This window comes from Limanda limanda, chromosome 1, assembly GCF_963576545.1.
Source record: "Limanda limanda chromosome 1, fLimLim1.1, whole genome shotgun sequence".
Classification (NCBI taxonomy): Eukaryota; Metazoa; Chordata; class Actinopteri; order Pleuronectiformes; family Pleuronectidae; genus Limanda; species Limanda limanda.
Window position 1 is genome coordinate 27,611,459 of NC_083636.1, and position 20,902 is coordinate 27,632,360.

The window sequence follows — 20,902 nt, forward strand, 5'->3', positions numbered from 1 at the left end:
CCTTCATTTGGTGTGGAGGGGTGTGCACAGACTGCATGGTAGACTGATTTGTAGCTTTGTGATGAATCAGTATTGTGCTAAGTGCTGATTGCAGTAACTTGGTGCACAATGCAACTGGACAATAAATGGTTGCACACTGAATAGGAGCCCAGCGATTGCTGTTTTACACTGTCATTGTTATAAGTGTACATGCTGCTGGTACGAGGTTAATTTTGACTCATTTGGATTACTTTTGTCTTTTTTAATTGGTAGATAATGTTTCTATTAGGTGTAAAGCAATTTATTGTCCTATTTCTTTTTTTGTAGTCCGTTGGAGATGCCGGACTGAAGTGTCTGAAATTAATGTTTTAAAGCGTTAAATGTGATATGCGTATGTTTGGGAAAATATGTGTTAAAGACAGATTTATGCTTCTTATAATTGTAACAAAAGCTCATGAGACGGAATTAATTTCCTTGATTATAGTTGTTGGTTGGTTGGGTGATCTAAATTAAAAGTGTTGTAAATGCCTACAATTAGGACAGCAACTGTCATTCATTTAAAAATAGCAAAATGTTAAAAATAAAAATTGGCACATTCTCAACTTGTGATTTAGATTTTTACACTGCCCCTGAGCCTCACAATATTTTGCTGTTTACCGATGTGCCAGAGGAAGAATGGCTCCAGACTGCAAAGGTTTTTGAGTTGGTTAAAATTGCACATGGTCACATTCGTGTGAGTGCATGATAATCAGTTGGCTTTTTTCCTCCCCGCCCCTCCGGCAAAGGTACTACATTGTGGTTGAAAGTAACGCTTTTTTTCATAACTGGCTCACTCTGTCTTACCCTACCTGCCCTCTTCCTGCCTGCACATCCGGGCCAACCAATCCATTTAGCTGTCACTGTGATTAAAATATGAAGCAGTCTATAGCTGATTATTTAAAAAAACAACAATAGAGCCAACAAGAGGTCCCTGACTCAGACACAAATGATGAGAGTGCAGGCTGCAGGGAGACAGTCTATGAACAAGAAAAACAACTATTTTTCTTACAACTATTTTTTCCAGCTCATTGCAATTCTTGGAACTTTGACGAGACACAATAACAGTAATAAACACGAAACCTGCAAGGACCGATCCATCACCTGTTAATGGTCATCACCATCAACGCTGCCTATAGCCAAGTACAACAACAACTCTGGTTCACAATCATTAGAATTATGTGCTCTTTACTTGGAAGAACCTGTGCTACCAGTGGAAAAGATATTCAGGAGCTCAGCTCAGTACTTGATAATTTTTCTTCACCAACTGCATAAGTGAATAAATCCAGACTTGTATGGTATTGTGTGCATTAAAGCGCGCATAACAGTAACTTGATTGTGTCCAGAGACTGAAAGCTGAATTAGCAAATCTTCTTTACTGGAGCCAGAGCATGTCTGCAAGCAGGATTAAGAAAGAGCGAGAATAAGACAGAGAGACACGAAGAAGAGGCACAATAAGGCAATGAGGTGAGATTAGAGAGGATCTCAAAGTCAAGAGGAACAGAAAGGGTATTTGAAATATGTTATGTATTAAGAGAAGGAGGGAGACATATGTGTGTGGAGCCACGTGCTGTGGAGGTGTGGTGTTACATAATGATTTGAGCCTGATAGATCATAGGCTCTTTTGAAACATTTCAGTTATACTCAACCTAGAAGTAAATTATCTAGTTCCTGTCACAGTGCCTCTCCTACCTCTCACTGTGCAAGGACTTGAAAAGCAGAGGAATACTGCTAGAACAGTTAGAGAAAATATATATAAAAATAATAAAAAAACATCACCATCCTTTTTTCTTATGCATTTGTTTATGATATTTTAACTCCATGACTTTATATTGCAGTAAAGAGCCCACAGCGAGTTAAACAACGTAATAAGAGCAAAAACACTCAGGAACTTTGCTTAAAGTTCAGAGGGTTAAATAACTACCAGTATTATGAAATACTTCTACACTGTCTCTCCTTGATTCTTGTAAATCTTCATGCTCAACACTAATTTATCGAACAAAAGGACAAATTAAGTTATTTTCACTATCACTGAGCACATTTAATATAAATATTTGTTTTAGTTTTTTCACTTTTTGACAGGACAAATGGGAAATACTGGACTGCTAAAAAAAACATGTCTCATATTTAACTTGTTGTAAATGACACAAAAAGGGGAAATGTTTTCAAGTGGTTTCTGTTTCTCTTCTCTATATTCTTTGTATAGATCTGACCCGACAATATACTGAAAGAGATGTCAGCTTTGTCAATGCCACTAGAAATTAAATCAGAGTCTCTGCATTATGGCAGACATTTGGAATGTGAGCTGCAGTTTTACAATGTTTTCAATGATTCTTAAAGAGTTTAGCCAGTATTGAAAGGGACACATCCCTCAGTCTGTGCTCACTAATCGGTTGTTTAAACATTATCTCTCTCCATTTTCATTTTATTAGAATTAAAAGCAGTTTCATCATTTGTGTGGGATGCCTTGCAAATTCAACACAATTGTTAAACAAAAGCAATATATGAACTTCAACCAGTAGTAGATTTTAAATTTGGCCTGGATCCTGATTCAAACTCATTTACAAGCTAGAAAACTGGTTACACGTGTAGGGTTGTTGCTCAGTGACAGTCTGATCCCTATAGGGTTAATTGTCCATATGTAGCAACAGTCATCTCATTGGCTGCTGCTAAGCTTTTGCATTTCATCTTCCAACCTGCAGAAGGCGCCATTGCCTTCCTTTTTTGTACTTACCTCAGACTAGAGCTGTATCACTCATTCACTACGAGCCGTTAAAGTAGCTCCCATGCCAATTCTTTTATACTTCCATTTTTTATTGCTGAGTGCTTAATGCTTTACCTTCAGTTTAGTTGCAGCCCTTTTCATAAATAACACTGTGGAGACTGTACTCCACATTTATACTTTTGCATGATAATTTGTACTTCTTGCTCTATAATGTGCTGTCATATATGGTGTGATGTCCTTTCAGTGGGTTATCAACTTTTACTGGCATGCCACAGCTAGACCCCTTTCAGACACGAAGAAATGGCATAACCTGAAAATGCAGGTTACTTGAGTGGGCCCTCTAAATTTAACCTAAGTGTGGGCTATCTTTAGTTTGTCCGTGGTGCCCCAGCCCTGTCCTGCCCACAGTCTGCAGTTTGTTCGGTTTAGACATACCGTTTGAGCCGGGGTGATTGTCCCCCTCGCACCGCAGCAGCACCAGTGGCAGCTGCATTGACTTCCTCGACCTGTGGTTGACTGACTGACTACTGACTGGCGGAGGCTCTTTGGGATACCATGAGAGGAGTCTGCCAAACATGCAGGCTTGTAGAGACACGTCCAAGGGGCCCCTGACTTCGTACTTTCCCCTCCCAAATTGCCACAGAACCCAGCTTCCATAGGACATCTGAACAGTCTCATAATGTGTGTAGCCCCTCAGCTGTCCCACACAGCAAAACAACAGTAATAGATATTGTTACTGCACTAACTCTGGAGAAAATTAAAGACAACTATTTGGTATTGTTTCTGGCATTGATTACATCGACGAGAGAGATTATAATCTTACTACTAATGCATGTTATTTTAAATGTAACATTTACAAAAAATGCATAATTCTAAGGTGCCATTTGCAAACTACTATAAAACATTTTAGTAAAGCTTGTTACACCTGCTTGCTCCATGGCAGTAAAAGCTGCCTAGTTTTAGCTTCTAAATTTGGTAATTTGTTTGTATTTGTATGCGTTTCCATGGTTAGAAGATTTGACCTGTCGGAGCATGCTGATCGTTTGATTTCTGGCCAAGGCATCTCAGAAATCATCACTGATAGCTTGAAACATTTCTGTCATATTTTGTCTGCTACTTGATACAATTCCATTGGCGCTGAAACTATCACATCGTTGACAGTACCAAGAAGCAACTCTATATTCAGCCTGTACTGTGTCACTTACTATAGGCCATCGGTGGACAGAGTAAATAAACACAAACCTTGGGAGCAGTTTTTTGTTTTTAGGAGTTATTAGCAAGCTGCAAGCAGATGTTTTTTAAATCAATGGATTATATGTCTATATAGTGTTTGGACTTTTTTGTCAGAAATGTTATCTTTAATAAAACCAGGCAACCCTGGAATTTTGCCGTGATTTTTATAGATATGAACAGTGCGAAAGTGGGTGAGTCTCGGGTTTAAATTTAGCTTCAGGTTGTGATTTGAGTTTCTCAGAAAAATGTTGGCTGTAAAATGGCAGCCGTGTTGGATATCTTGTCTGAGAGAAAGGTTACACTTCCAAGGTGTGCGATGGCAGCACTGCGTGTCGCGATCTCTATTTAGGGAAACTTTGGTGTTCCATCTCAGAGTTCACTGCTTCTGAGAAACCCCCCCACCCCCCCGCGCTGCAGTTCCAATAATGTCTTCCAGATGACCAGTTGTCCTACATGGAGTTTTTTGTGCGTTCTGTGGTTAGAAGGACTTTGGTAATCCAGTTTCTTCACACGCAACATGCCAGCCTGTGAGCTGCGCTGGCCAAAGAGGATGTGGAATTGGATGAAGTGGTTCATTATTTGCATGATTGAACATTCTTTGGTAAGAGAGTATAGGTCCACGGTAATGACTAGCATGCATGCTTAAATGCAAGCAGTAGTTGGATGTTTTAATGTGCGATTCCAAAAAAATGTGGCAATTTTTAAGGTAGAAAGAAAGACAAATATGGTTGTTAGAAAGGCTTCCATTCATAGTTTCTCAACATTTTGAATCTGCAGACTCTACGTTGAACAGTTGAGCCTTTCAGAAAAGTGCCCTTTCAAAATGTACTTTTGCTAATCCAAATAAAGTCCTTGCCAACCCCTGCATCCTTTCAAGTCCACACCTGGGTATGAAGTTCTAAAGGAAAAATGAGGAAAAAAGTCAGACCTGGCTTACCTCATATCACAGGGTATTTGCTTAGTTCCTTGGTCCAGCAAACCTGAACTTCAGTGCTCAGCACCTCATTTTTTTCAATAAGTCTGTTGTAAATACTCACCTTTACCTTTGAAAGCAGTGCTTTGGTCTCGTACCTGCTTCTTTTGAAGTGCTCAGTACTTCATAAGTCTTGCACCTAATCAACAGTTGCTGGTTCAGATCAACTTCAGCCCTCGCTCTTTCCTTTGCCATAAACATTCACCATAGATTCTATGACTGACTTCATTCCGTTTCAAGATTTTGCTAATATGACTTGTAAATCACCTAAATTGTGCACAACCCATTCATTGTGACCACTCACTTCAGAACATGTGAAATCCCCCTAAAGCCATGGTATTTTCAGAACAGCCAGAAGGATGAGGCCTTGTATTGTTTTATTAGGGCTAAATTTAAAAGCTTTTCAAACAAAGCTCTTCTATACTTTAAATGCTGTGGAAGTTAATTATACATTTTACATTAATTTGAAAATGATTTATAGCAAAGGAGAAAAACTGTTCTCTCTTCTGTTGCTCAAATTTCTTCTGGGGCACCGAATTCTCATTCTTTCATCAGTCGTTCATCTGAGGTATTATTTAATTAAATACACCGAATAATAAAGCGTTTGTTATGTTATGTGGCTCATATTGATGTTGGAATTACACCTATAACGATTTTTAATGACCTAAATGCTATATCCATGGTTTTAGTTATTCAGTTAGGATTGGTTCATAACATTTTACCGGTAGGCAGCATTTTGTGTCAGAAAAAAAAGGTTCATTAGACAAAGCACTGACACAATGAAGAATTAGCAGGAGCCCAATTTTATTTCTTTAAAAATCTTCTATGTTTTTGTCTGCTCCAGGCCTCGCTCTGCTGGACGTAACGGAGCAGTTTACCCCTCCAGAGACCGCTCCACCCATGCTGGCCAGACTGCTGGAAACCATTGAGAGGAAAGGTGAGTCCGACATCCTGATATTCTGCTGCACTTGTTCATCATGTTCATATTGACTCAAATTGATTTTCTCTTTTTATCCACATTTGACTGGACTTGTAGGACCCATGACTTATATGACCTCATGAAGTAAAAGGTATTAGTTCTGTCAATAAATGGTAATGAATGGTCTTATACTGATCATTGCAGGTCTGGAGAACCCTACTTTATATCGAACATTCACTGCTGGAGCTGGACTTGAAGTGAGGCAGTATTTCGAATGTGGTAAGCCTTTTTTTATCACCTCTTTTTTTCAACCTATATGAAACTTGCAAATTTTCCGAAGATTGTGTGCGTGAGACGAGAACATAAGAGGAAGTCTCACAGATTACAGAAAGTTATTGACATAGGCAGTGACGATGAAAAGAGCTAAATGTGTGAGGTGACTTAAAGAGATGTGTTTGTGTGCAGACACCGTAGATTAATAAAAAGAATAGAGAGAGACATGTTTTGTGATGGTTTTATTGCATCCATTATACCTAAGATTATATTTAAAGATTACACTGTGCAAGAATGAATTATAGTATTCAACTCTGTCTTCTTGTTGTTTTGCATTTCAGATCCCCCCTCAGCAGACCTGGATCAGTTTGAACTTTCGGTCCTATGTGATGGTCTGAGTAGGTACCTGCAGGATCTTCCACAGCCCATCATCCCCACTGCAATATATGCTCAGATGGTCCTCACAGCCAAAGGTGAGAACAAACGTCAGAGCAGATTCAGTGATCACTTGTGTTCGGAACAGTGTGTCTGAAACAGAAGTGCTTACGTAACGTACCCATGCTCCTCTTAGTACTTTAAACAAAAACCACAGGACCTCATTAGTGTCCTACTGGAGATTATACATAAGATTGTATTTAAAGATTTCAAAGAAGACATTAACATTGTCACTCTGTTTTTCTTTTTTTGTCTTCATGCACTTTCTCCTCAATGTTATAAACAATATATAATCTGTGTATTTTCTTGCTCTGTGTCTTGCTGCATTGGTTGCAAGTGCAGACAAAATTCTCACACCACACACTGTTCCGCAACGCTGCATTCTCTTGCCGTCACATGGCCAGAAACAGGATATCTGTGGTTAATAGGAACTAAAACAAGTCTGAAAGCTTATCTCAAGCATCTCTAAGCAGCCAATCACCTGCCAGTGTACCTTACGCTCATTGTCAACCACACAATCTCTCTGCGGTCTTCAATCCGAACTGCACATGACACTTTTTCCACGTCTTCATTGTTTCAAGAAACATGTTTCATTTAACACTCCTCTTAGCTCTTGGTAGGGTTTAATGTTCTATCAGTTTTTTTATTGTCATGCTGACCTTTTTTGCCATTCTCATCTGTTTCAACAGAGGTAGCGATTCCTGAAGAATGTGCACAGCTGCTACGTCGCATTGCCAGCACCCCGAGCCTGCCTCCACAATACTGGCTAACTCTCCACTGTCTGCTAAGGCATTTCAATAGAGTGTGCCGTAACAGCTCCAAGAACTTGCTCTCTGCCAGAGCCCTAGGCGAGATCTTCAGCCCTGTGTTTTTCAGACAGCAAGCCACCAGGTTGGTGTCAACGCAGCCGGACCATGCACCACCTCTACATACCCTGCTCTGTCAAAGATAGACACTCAAACAGCCGACAGACAAGTGTGCAGGCTCAGTCATGCCACACTGAGACATGCAGACTCAAACAAGCACTCCTGCAGCCACTGGCATTTGTGCAGGCACACATGTACACACACACGCACTTGCACACACATTCAGAACACAGTCTGTCAGGCACTCATGGGTTTTAGCTGTACATGGATATAGGTTGGGGCTTTTCTTCTTACCAGCTGTGCTGCACAATTATTGTAGCTAAGCCTGAATTACCATCAGATTGAAACCAGCACAGAGGAGCAGAAACACTAAGTCACCTGGGCTGTAAATCACACTCAATTCAACCTGCTCTCCCCCTACAGTTGTGAACCCAGCCTGGATACCCACATCAAGATCATCGAGGTTCTGGTGACCAGTGAGGGGAGTGAAAGTCATGCTGCTCCAGGTAGATAAAATGTCATTTTTGCATAAAGTATTTAAATCCTGCTGATTTTAGTGTTGTTGCCCACAACAGTACACATTAACTTTAATTTGTTTGTTATAACTAAAGTCAAGCATTTTTGCTGCTCTTTGGTAGAGGATTTGATGCATTTGTTATCGGATGAAATAAATGGTTGCATGTTATGCAGGGACTTAGTTCCTGCAGAATATGAACTGAACACCCTGAGACTTGAACCTATTAATAGCTCAAGAAAGGAGTTGAGACTTCACAACTGCTGCAGTTGTGAAGTGCCACTGGGTCACTGCCTTGGTAAACTACTGACATTGTTAGGTTTGTTTGGTTTAATTTAGTTTAATTTATTTGATCATGTACTGGTTAGTGAATACACATGTCCTAATCTTTAATAGAGAACAGTTTGATTTAGGGTCAGTGTTTCTAAAGGTTAAGCTGCACCTTACGAATTACTTTATCAGAAATAAATAACACTTCTTCAGAAGTTAAGGACATGGTGCAATTATGTACAAGGTTTCAATAGAAATGTGTTGGCTACAAAGTACAAATTTGTGTTACAATGTTGCAATAGTTTGGATTTTTGTGTTCGTATAGCTTTTGAATTTAACTGCAAAATGCATGTGAAGCAGCCCATTGATAAAATCTTGTTTGATATTCTGGCTGGTAATATTTCAAATGCTAAACTGCACAAAGTCAGTTTTCATGGCTGTTATAGTGGTGGTCTGCATAGAGGAAGCTGGTGTGCTTGTGAGAGTGCAGCCCGTTGCGTGGCACAGTTATGTTTTTACAGTGCTAGTTAAAAGCACTGTCGTTGCCTGGGCCAGAGGCCTGGGACTGGCTGTGGCTGTTTAAACATTTTATTACCTGTTAGAGCTATTTATAATGGTCCTGTGCATGGCCCACTCTCAGCTGTCAGTAATTTGCACCTGCGGGAGCACTTTGGCAGTGGGACAGATGGAAGGGTGAATGATGGAAGAGTGAATGGACAGACGGGCAAAAACCAAAAGGCTTTTAGTTCTTTTTTTTACAAATACACACTGTCATACAATTGTATGTTTGACAGGACAATGTAACGTATAAGTTCAGACGTGCTAAACTGGTTTCAGTCAACTGTGTCATGCAGATAACACAAGAGAGAGGAAGAATAGCCTACTTTGTAAACACATATGTACATTCTGTACATGTGTTTCTGTGAATGACCTGTGTGTGTGTGTGTGTGTGTGTGTCGGGTGTCTGCGTGCCTCCTCCCAGTTACTGTGTGCCTATTTTAAGAAGGCAACAAAAGGCCCACTTTGATTTGGTTGGCTGGAAAGTCGGCCTACTCCACAGAGCACTTCTTGTTAACCGAGGGCTGCTTCTAGTTTCTCGGGCCGCTCTCCTCCCCCCACCGGTCCTCCCTCTGCCTAGATCTCCACATGTCCTCCCTGCCTCAAAGTGCTCAGCTCAGCAAATATTTGAAACTTTGCAAGTTAATCATAAGACTGAACACCCCCCTCCTACCTCCTCCTTTACAAACAGAGACGGAGGGACAGAGGGAGTGACCAAAGAGTCAGAGAGAGACACGCAGGCACACACACAGCTGGCACGAGTGGCTGCTTTCAGAAGAGGCAGTGCTGACACCAGAGCAGCTACTGTTAATCATTAACTACCTGCCTCCATGCGAGCAGGCCTTAGCTTCACCAAGCTCTGAAAGAGGCAGGCAGAGGGGAGGAGACTTGGCCTTACCACACTCGCAGCAGGAGCAGAGCAGTCAGTAAGCTAGACAGTCGCATGTTGCACCTGCTTCACACCGAGGGGATTACCTGGATTTCATTAAGAAGCACATAAAGCCGTAGCCTTCTAAGAATTAAAGCAGGCCACATCCAGTTTTCTTTCTGGCCTAAACTATGAAATGGAGCTTTGCTGGCGGACTTGAAAGTAACTCTGTTGGATTTAATTCACCTTGTGGGAATGAAAGAGAAGCTACAAAGAAGAAAGTGTTGATTCACCAAAACATGCACAACTTGCAACGTAAGTTTGACGATCTTCTTTGTTTTTTACCTTCTTAAAAATGTCTCACGAAAGTGGATCAACGTGTGTCCGCTGCGTTTGCCTGCGGGCTATGAAAAAAAGGGCTGCGTGGGTAGAATAAGACACAAATAACACAGCTTAAGAAAATAGATCAAGAATAAAAGGCTTTTGTTTTATTTCAAGCTTCTATTCATAGCTATCGGCGAACAGATTTGCCCAGAGCCACTTTGCATGTCGTGTAGATATGAGCTATTCTTACTTTCTGTATTAATAACTCTGTATTGCTCTGAGACATGCTGATGAATATTAAGAGTTCACTTTCAGACCTACTGTTCACATGGGCCCTACAATATGTTGTGTGAGGCTACAATAGATGTTTAACTTATTAAAGCCCTGTAGAAATAGTTGAAGAAAGCTGTCTTTAGCTGTTTTCCTCATTTAGTTTTCCTATTTTGACATTATTAACCATTTATTCAAATAGACTGGTTTGTTTTGAGTGTGATCTCTTTCATAATTCTTAAGCATGAAGAGTTTTAAGAACCGTTTTTTAATTAAATGTAGAAGGATGGCCGCTGCGGTCTCCACTTGAATCCTCAGACTTTACCAGGAACTAGCTCTATTTTAATTTCACTCAGGAAATCAAGGGAGCTATCTCTGTCTTACTGAGTGTCACGCTGTGGGATTACAGGCGTATTTGGGACCTCTGGGTGCCGCTGACCAGGCCAAGCATTATAATTTAGCTGCGTACGTGCTGCTGCAGCAGAGCTGGCTTTGTCCGAGTGCCAGCAGTAGGACGGACTAAACCTCTGCACGGCACGCAGAGAGGAGGGGCCGAGCAACCTGCAGGAGAGCGAACGACTGAGCTCACACAGAGACAGAGAGAGAGAGAGAGAGGATCAGAGAGGAAAAGCATGGAACAGGTCCTTCCCCCCTCTGCTAGTGGAGAGATGCTGCACATTTGCTCTTAAGATGGATGCTGGATGCTGCAGAGAGAGAAATATGAGTTATTCCAGTTTTCTATTTAGCTGCTGCGTTGTGAAGAATTGAAGCAGGGAGGTAAAAGGTAATGGGCTTTCAGAATGACCTCATCGCTCTCAGGAAATGAAAGATGCAGGAGTGGTTGACAGACCCCCAGTGTGATTGGCTGTGGTAAGTGATGTAACACGTTACTGAGCAGGCTGCTCTTAATGGTTTTTCAAATTGACGTTTAGCTGGATGTATGAAAAAACGGTTGATTGTGCCTCTTTTGGAGATTGTTGCAGTTAATGTTATATTGGTATATTTTTGATTTGAAATGTGAGTGTGAAGCTGTTGCCAGGCAGATGTTTAAAACTGGATTGTTCACATGACTGCTTTAAAGAATTAGAAATTGAGAGATGAAGATTGATCAGGTTGGAAAGCAGATGAATTGAGGAGTGAATAAGAAACGTGTGTATGTGTGGTTGAATTGCCAGGCTACATTCTACAGAGATTATAAGCCTCTGCATTTAATGCCATGTCACAGTTGTATCTGATGAATGGTGCTTGCAGTTTCAATGAAAAACGTCTAAAGCAGCAGCAGCACTGGTGTTAATGCAGAGGGAATGAACAAAGGCTGTGCAGATCTGTGGGTAAAAATAACCTGCTACCTTAGTTCTGCTTCTGCTAGCTTTACTGAGAAGCTGTCAGATTGTGAGCAGCCGCTGCAGATTTAAGATTCTTTACAGACACATTGTTACGCTTGAGTGCTGCTTTAAAGCTGCAACAGGAAAATCTGATTATTCTGGTTATTGTGTACTGGTTATTCAATTCTAAAGCTGAATTATTGCTGCTGGAAAATCAGTTTTTATTGCTCTCCAATCAGCTGAATATTAATCTTTGTTTTAGATCCTGCCTTAATTTTTTCTTTTCCAGCTCTTATAAAAAATAGCTGTGAATAACCCTTTTCTGACTGAGGAAAAGGTTGTGTTTATGGTGTCAGTGCTCATTGGCATCAGTTGTATGTGCATAATAATGCACAGCTGTATTAGCAGCTAATATTTTGACTGAGCCTCTTTTCTTGAATGAAATTCATTCTCCCTGACTCACACCCAATCTCTCCTCCCACTGCCCACCTCTCTCCCTGCTGAGGTGCTGTGTTTTTCCAGCCCTATTAAATCAATGGAAAAGGATGAGAGAGACAGCCACTGTGTGCGTGTGTGTGTGTGTGTGTGTGATCGAGACGACTGCAGGATGCTTGATTTTCCTGCAAAATTAAATACAAACATTGTGGCTGTCAATTTTGGTGTTGTGTATTTTCTGCAGCATAATATAGTTCCAGTCTCATTAGACGCATCATTATGTGTCAGGAAAACATCAGGCATTTAATTCAAGCTGTGGGCGGGTTATTGTAAAAGTGAGAGCACACAGGCTCCAGTTCCTCTGCAGCCTGTTTATTTACATTCTCTGCCCACTCCTCTCGTCCTCACAGCTCTACCTCCTAAGCCGCCCAAGCCCACATCTGTGACTAACAACGGTATGAACAACAACATGGCGCTGCAAGACGCCGAATGGTACTGGGGAGACATCTCGAGAGAGGAGGTCAATGAAAAACTGAGGGACACCGCTGATGGTACATTTTTGGTGCGTGACGCCTCTACGAAAATGCACGGAGACTACACTCTGACTCTGAGGTGAGCCCCCTCCCCCCCTCTTTTCTTTCAGCTTGGAATCATTTCCTTTCGTCTACACCGATTTATTGTTGGCAGTAGGTTTAACAATTTCTCTGCTCTCGTTTTTGTCAACAGGAAAGGAGGTAACAACAAGCTCATTAAGATATTCCACCGGGATGGGAAGTACGGCTTCTCTGACCCACTGACTTTCAGCTCAGTTGTTGAGCTCATCAACCACTATCGCAATGAGTCACTGGCTCAGTACAACCCCAAGCTGGATGTCAAGCTGCTGTATCCGGTCTCCAAACACCAGCAGGTAAGACGTTAGCACATTTTAAAACCACCACATTTATAACACTTATTTTGAAAGCATTTTAGCAGCATCCTTTTGCATTTGTTGATCACAAATCTTATGGATTTTAGGATCAGGTGGTGAAAGAAGACAACATTGATGCTGTTGGGAGGAAGCTCTGTGAGTACCACCAGCAGTACCAGGAGAAGAACAAGGAGTACGATCGCCTGTATGAAGAATACACCCGAACATCACAAGTGAGTACCACCCTCAGTCTGAATACTATCAAGAATGTAACACTGACATCTGAACACCATGCACTAATACTGTGCTTCCATCTTCTAGGAAATCCAAATGAAAAGGACGGCGATAGAAGCATTTAACGAAACCATAAAGATCTTCGAGGAGCAATGCCAAACACAAGAGCGGTACAGCAAAGAGTATATTGAGAAATTTAGGAGAGAGGGCAACGACAAGGAGATCCAGAGGTAAGAAGATACCCCTCTTTCCATGTCAGCTGAAAAGATGCAACATTCACTTATAATAAGTTTCATTAATACAAAATCTGTTGTTTTCAGGATCATGGGGAACTACGAAAAGTTGAAATCGAGGATTAGTGAAATCGTAGACAGCAAACGCCGACTGGAGGAGGATCTGAAGAAACAGGCGGCAGACTACAGAGAGATCGACAAGAGGATGAACAGCATCAAGCCCGACCTCATCCAGCTCCGCAAGACCAGAGACCAATATCTCATGTAAGTGTAGCACTCTCACAGCGGCTCTGCTGCTTCTGGAACCTACCGTGTGCTTCCCTCCAGAGGAAATCAAAATCAGTCTGTCCTGGTTTCTAACATCCTCGTGTCCTCCCTCTCTCAGGTGGTTGACCCAGAAGGGAGTCAGACAAAAGAAACTCAACGAGTGGCTTGGAATCAAGAACGAGAACACAGAAGAGTGAGTGTCATTTAACTTTGAACAAATTGGCACAAGATGCAAGTGATATTGCCTCACAACTGACATTCGGGTACATCACGTTTTTTTTTTCTAGTCAATATTCCATGGTGGACGATGACGAAGACCTTCCTCATCACGACGAGCGGGCCTGGAAACTGGGCAACATCAACCGACTACAGGCGGAGGCGCTCCTCCAGGGCAAGAGAGACGGAACATTCCTGGTTCGAGACAGCAGCAAAGCAGGATGCTATGCCTGCAGTGTTGTGTATGTACAGTTTATGTGCTCTTTTCAAACTAGAATCGTTTTTAAATCCTGTCTGAAAACAATACTCGCATGGAAGTATCTGAGTTTAGATTGCTGTTATAATTCCTCCTGTTCTTAATGGACATTTCAAATATTTCCTTATGTATAAACAAAACAGATTCAATGTTTTGAATCCTAAGTTAATCGAAACAAGTCCCTGCTGATCCCTCTCTACCTTAAGATCAGGCTTGGAATACAGATTTGAACCTAACAATTATTTGACTTGAATAGGAGAAATGATTACAGCAATCAGGAGCTCTTCAGATGTAAACATGACCCCATGATTTGTTTAAAGATGTATCTATATCTTAATGGTTGAGCAAGATATTAAAAGTCTGTCAAGTTAAAAGTGGTCAGAAACAACACTGCATATTCTGACTGTGATTGTTGTTGTCTTTGCAGCGTGGAGGGTGAGGTGAAGCACTGCGTCATCAACAAGACTCCCTCAGGTTTTGGCTTTGCCGAGCCGTACAACCTGTACAGCTCATTAAAGGAACTTGTACTTCACTACCAGCACACGTCTTTGGTCCAGCACAATGACTCCCTGAATGTGACGCTAGCGTACCCAGTCTATACCCAGCAGAGACGGTGAGGACCCGGATTTAGCCACATGGACACACGAGAAAAGGCCTCATGGGAGTTGGAGATTCAAGTCCTGGGACTCCGTGATTTAAAAACAAGGCTCTAGTGCCTAACTCAGACTTAAACGGAGGAAAAGACGCAATAAAGTCTGAAACATTTCAATGACTCTGCCTGACCACGAGCCCGCGGCGAGTCTGAATGTAGATTACTCTTTTGCATTTTGTGGGAGCACAGAATCAAGCGGAAACTGCTGAGCTCCCCCAGTGGAGGACGTATGAGGCCTTTTCCCAACGGTGCTTGTTCTTTTTCAAAGCTTTACCAGCCGGAATGTCTAATCGCAGCAGATAAACTCTTCAGATGGAACTGTACCCACCGGCCACAATTTTCTTTTTCCACTTTCTTTTTCCTTTCACATCATTTCTGTGTGTGTGTGTGTGTGTGTGTGTGTGTGTGTGTGTGTGTGTGTGTGTGTGTGTGTGTGTGTGTGTGTGTGTGTGTGTGTCTGTGTCTGTGTCTGTGTGTGTGTGTGTGTGTGTGTGTGTGTGTGTGTGTGTGTGTATGTATGTATGTATGCGTTTGTTTCTGCACAAGTGTTTGTGTGTATGTAGCTGAGTGAGTGTGTGATTGTCCATGTGACCAAAACTCATAGAATCAGGAAACTGTGTGATGTCAGGGGCTATGTAACACATTCACTTGTGTTAACCGTTCAGTAGCAAACCATGGATCAGCTAATAAATGTAGCAAAATGGCACTTTTAAACAAAGTTTAATTTTATTTGTTTTTGTTTTTGGAAAGGACTCGTATGTACTTTTATCAAAAGAGCAGAGCGGACAAGACGTCCGCATCCTGCCTTCTAACTGTTGAGCATTAAAGCGCAGAAGTAAACTGGATCTTTACTGTGGGCAGGTGAAACTATGAATGGACTCACTATTTCATGTACATCTGTGAAAAATGTTGGAATTCATGTATCAAAGTGCACCATACCAAAAAGGATCAGTTCCTATTTAGTTATATTCTGATCTGCTATGCAATTCTTTCTCCATTGTTTTCTTCAGAATTGTTTTATTCTGTTGCAACCCACAATATAAGCTTGTTTTATTGCTTGTAAAATATATTTTCCTGTGTAAATATCCAAGAGGATATTTTGTGTCAAAATGCCGAGATACAATAAGAAAACTGCTCATGATTTTTAAAGATAATAGAAATTATTATTTTACTTTAACAGCAGGTATACAGATGGAAAAATTAGTATTTTATTAGTCTTTTCTGGCTTCAAACTAATCTTCTTCTCAGGCAGAGCCTTTTGAGTATTCGAGCTGCTTCAGTCACAATTTCTCAGAGCTAAGCCGACATGCAGTTCTTGGTTGAAATGGACAAAGAAGGTTCGATGACTCAGAATGGGATGATGGGATTGTAAAACCCTTATCAACCACAACCATGAAAACAGTATAGATTTATTTTGTTATAAAATATATATGTTCCCACATGAGAATATATGAAAATAGACTGGTGTTTTCAAACCGATGGATATTGTTATTAAGGATCACTATACATTGTCCGCTTAGTATTTTTCTGTATCAGAAAATCACTGTGCTTACATGGGTGGAGCAGCTCATTTCAGATAGTCTGTAATTCATAGTTCAAAGATAACACGTGCCAGTGGAATCCTTACTTGACCCCATCTTTAATCTAGTTTTACACGTCCACCATCACGTGATTGGTACAAATGGTGAAGACCCAGTGGGCTGGTGGAGACCTCAGAAAATAATTGAAATGACTCGTGGTTTTAAGTGTCAGGGCACCAGAACTACTTTGCCCCCCTTGTTGAGTGGGAAAAATTGCAAAGTGGATCACTCAGATGACAAAATGTCTGCTGTTTATAGTATATATTTTCTAAACCTATTTTAAATCATAGATGTACCTGCCATGAAATGATTCAAAAGGTTTGTCCCTCAAAATGTAGGCATGGTCCGCACAGTTGTCGAGCTAAACTGTTCATATATCTTTGCGTAAACAAATGAGTTGTACATGTAATCTTGATTATTGCTTTCTTCGGCCGGCACACATTTTTCTATTTGTAGTTAAAGGTCTACATGTATAAACGGGCTAACAACAGTCGCTGCTTGTGTCGCCTCCTGTCTAAAGAAATGTGGACAAGAAATGATACCAGTGTTTTCACCTGTTATGAGAAAAAAACGCTGTGTGGTAAACGACCATGTGAGAAATTGAAGCATGGAGAAACAGCCCCCCCCTCCCCGATGACAGGTCAGTTGTACAGCACAGACTGTACACAACTGAGTTCAAAGTGTAAAATGTAGATACACTTGACCAAATTATCCAGCCGAGATTAAATTTTTAGCACATTGATATTAACCCTCATTTATCCTAGGTTTTTTTTGGTTCTTTACTACGTCAGATCCGACATTTCTTTTTACAAGAAGTCGTCTGACTTTAGTTAACCTCCCCAACAGCTGCTGGCATGAACTTTTATTGTGAAAATATTTTCTTTTGTTTAGTTCTTGGACAACATGCACCATTATTTTCCTTACCCCAATTCTGGGTTGTATGATTATTTTAGGTGTCTTTTTTTTAATTTAAGGCTCATCTTTTGTGGGTGTCCCAGACATGATAATTGGATTGAGATTCACCAGTGTTCCCCAGTTTTGCTTCAACTCTGTATTGGGCTTTGTTAAAAACAAAATAAAACACTTCTTTTTAAAGAAACATCTCTTGATTTGGTTTTGTTGTTGAATCAAATATGATGTACTCTTGTTATTCCCTCAGTATATAAGGCTGAGAAATGGAATACAGTGTATTGGTATCGTTTTGTCTCCTATACTTTGATGTTTGCCTGACAATAATGACAATTAGCCCTGGTACGATATTTAGGCCTTACTCTACCAAAACGACTTTCACATCGTACTACACATTTGTATACCTTACTATACTGTGAGGATTTAATACCCAACTATAATATGACCTTTTATATACCTTACTATATTATGGACTTTTATTTCCTTACTCGACCTTTGAACTTTTTGTATAATGAGGCATTTTTGTACGTTACTAGACTATGAACTTTAAATACCTTACGACACTATAAGCTTTTTACACCCTCTTACGGGCTTCATACACCTTACTAAACTATGGCCATTTTCATACCTTACCTCACAATTAACCTTTTATGCCTGACTATGCTATCGCATTTTTTGTGCCTTACTATAATCTTAGGATTTAATGCCTTACTACACAATTAACTTTTTATACCTTGTTATAATATGAGGTTTTTCTGCCTTACGATAAAATCTCCTTTTTATACCTTGTACTGATTGTAGTGGTGGATCCTGATCGTGGTGGTCGCTGATCATGGACTATGATTACAACAAGGCCGCTTGATATACAATATGTCTACACACATACTCTACCATTACTTACAATAACTCCTCAATTGATTTACTTTCCATTATGTTACAAACTGTCTCTTCTCAATGTAGTTGTTGCTGATGAGTTATTGGTTGCATCTATTGTACTCCTGTCCATCTTAAGGGATCCCTCACATGTGGCATTCTGATGTTTCTACGTTTTTTCCCATGTTAATAAGGACAGAGGATGTTGCATCTTGTTAAAGCCCTATGAGACAAATTGTGATTTGTCCATATGAGCTATACAAATACATTTGATTGATTAATTGATTGATTCACCAAAATGTCGATTAATGAATTGCAATATCATTGCAGCTCTGCTTGCTTTGACTCAATTGTCTTGACATAGACTGGGTACAGACTTGGACTGGTCAACATGGACTGGGTACAGACCTGTTCATGCAGCCTTCCAGTATAAATGTACTCTGGTCATATTCTGACTTTTCACCTCTGTGGCCAAAGTTTGACCGAAACTTATGACAAAGTACTACCAAAACAAATCCCTCCTGTATGATAACATTATCATTTAGAGCCTGTTACTGTTAGCATGAATTAGCATTGTTTGTTATCATCGCATTAACCCATGTTACTGTGAATCTTTTGCATTTCCAACTATGCATAAAGCACATAGCGTCACAGATTTGGATCATTACACAGGTTTAACTTTTGCTACCAGCATACAGACAACCACTGACATAGAAACCAGTTTTGAGAGTCAGCTGGAATCTTTTACCTTTTGTTGTGAAACCTCTTTGGTGTTTGAAAGGAACAGACTCTGTGGATGATCAGATATGCAACAAAACCAGAACACTTTGTCAGCTTGAACATTTTTCTCAGCAGATTGTATCCATTGATCTTACTTTTCATAAAGGCCCATGTGATGTAAGCTGCTGGATCTGGTTTTGGAAAGTTACTAAGAACATTTATGCCAACATTATTGTTTTCAGAGGGAGGTGTTGTCATTTTACTCTAATATATTTATCTGACATATTTAGTTCCAAGGAGCCTTAAGATGTGTGTAAAATCATATTCTGCTGTGTTATTGATTCAAATAATTTAGTGCAAAAGTGCAAAAGTAAAGGATCTTAATTATTCTTCCACAACCTTACAAACAGCAACAACACAAAATAGCAAATGTACACGGAGGTCAGTATAAGGAATTACTTATACTTTATTTATGAGTAAGCAGTAATCTTGTAGTTAAATCTCAGTAAAGTCAGAAACTGCAGCTTTGGTTTTGTGATAATTGGATCTTCAAGGACTTAAAGAAATATACACATCACTTGACGTAAGAAACATGAGCGCGACAAACAAGTGGAAATCAGAGATATGTCCCAAAGAGCAGACCATCCAGACTGTTTCCAGTGTAGACTTCAAACGCCAGCCTCTGTGATTACTGGAGGTGTGTTTGGGCGCACGGCCTCTGCATGTAGATCTGTGGGCGCTCCGTTAATGTTACACATGCAACATGTGCCTCTGTCCAGACGATGTCTATTTCAGGAACCTTTCCGTTTCTTCCAGCCACATAATACCAAGCTGCATTCTGCACGTGTTCCCACAGCGTGGCCCCGTAGTGAAAGAGTGCGGGTACTCCACTGCCCTGCCTGCAGTCCACACCTGTCCAAATGCTAAATGTGCATCGTGTACAACCTACTCTGTTGTTGTCTAGTGCAATATATTTATATCTACAGGTTATATGACCAATTAACGTCTGCACTTAATGCTGTGTTTTTTTGTACATGTCACACTCACTGTGTGACATGTACATAGATTAAAAGTGCGGCCTGAACAATTTAAACCTAATGCTGCTTTAAAAGTCATTAGATTGTTTACCTGTTTATTTACTTTATTATTTATCTGTCAGCCGCATTGTGAACCAGATGCAATTACATTTTTTACAAATCAGCATTTTCAAGGTTTCAAACCACAATAAAAGTGTTTTGAAGTTTTTGTTTGAATTTCCAGACTTTTTCTCTTATTAAAACTTGATGGCATGTTATACAGCACAACAATATGACAATTAGTGTACTGTTGAGTAACTTAAGATATATCATGTAAGAATGGAAAACAACTTCACTTTAAAAACATCAACAATTGGTGTTTTAAATTTACAAATACTGTCAGAATGTAGTTAAAAGAAAAGGTGATGTAAATGTGTTAAACATGGCTCTAGACCAACTTTTGTGGAACGTGTTGCCTTTATCTAATAAGTGTATATTTAAAAGAAACACTCTAATTCATTTTGAACATTAAATATCTTTGTACAGTATTCAGCTCAATAAACTGTCAGTAGAAAAGGTTTTGTGTTCACACGATTCTTGGTGTTTTTCCTACTGATACTTTGTACCTTATTGATAATTTAATTCCCTATTATTTAGTTTAGTTTATTTCAAAAATACATAAATAAAATGTAAAAATACATGTGGGATGTTGTGGAAACCAGTAATGGCTTTTATGAAAACCACTCCCAAATATAACAAAAAGACGGCAAAAACATTACAATTCTAAATCTTCAATACAGGTTATATATTAGTATAATAGAGAACATTAAATATATATTAGTACAATTTTTTTGTACTGCTACTTTTACAAAAGCGTTGACCCTGAGCTGTTCTTCCACCATCACACAAATAAATAAACTATATTCAACCCCAGATATTTCTTTCTACATGAAGCAATCTTCCACTAAATGAAGCAATACGTGTTGTGAAAAAGGAAAAAGTTCACGTGTTTGGCTCAATAAATACAAAATGTGTC

The 20,902-nt window shown here is 40.0% G+C and overlaps 1 protein-coding gene across 3 annotated transcripts in view; it reads left to right on the forward strand.

Moving 5' to 3' along the window:
* Positions 1 to 17,447, forward strand: part of pik3r1 (phosphoinositide-3-kinase, regulatory subunit 1 (alpha)) — a 23,410-nt gene extending 5,963 nt beyond the window's left edge. The window contains exons 3-15 of one of the 3 annotated variants that reach the window (XM_061076803.1): positions 5,791 to 5,883; positions 6,070 to 6,144; positions 6,480 to 6,611; positions 7,263 to 7,464; positions 7,863 to 7,945; positions 12,414 to 12,615; positions 12,730 to 12,910; positions 13,018 to 13,143; positions 13,232 to 13,374; positions 13,465 to 13,641; positions 13,763 to 13,837; positions 13,932 to 14,102; positions 14,544 to 17,447. In XM_061076803.1, coding sequence (XP_060932786.1) covers positions 5,791 to 5,883; positions 6,070 to 6,144; positions 6,480 to 6,611; positions 7,263 to 7,464; positions 7,863 to 7,945; positions 12,414 to 12,615; positions 12,730 to 12,910; positions 13,018 to 13,143; positions 13,232 to 13,374; positions 13,465 to 13,641; positions 13,763 to 13,837; positions 13,932 to 14,102; positions 14,544 to 14,733 — 1,850 coding nt within the window. In that variant the 3' untranslated portion in view covers positions 14,734 to 17,447. Of the gene's footprint in view, positions 1 to 5,790; positions 5,884 to 6,069; positions 6,145 to 6,479; positions 6,612 to 7,262; positions 7,465 to 7,862; positions 7,946 to 9,678; positions 9,965 to 10,823; positions 11,114 to 12,413; positions 12,616 to 12,729; positions 12,911 to 13,017; positions 13,144 to 13,231; positions 13,375 to 13,464; positions 13,642 to 13,762; positions 13,838 to 13,931; positions 14,103 to 14,543 lie in introns of those variants that run through there. The other 2 variants (XM_061076811.1, XM_061076819.1) reach the window with 2 other exon arrangements.
* Positions 17,448 to 20,902: the final 3,455 nt, after the last annotated feature.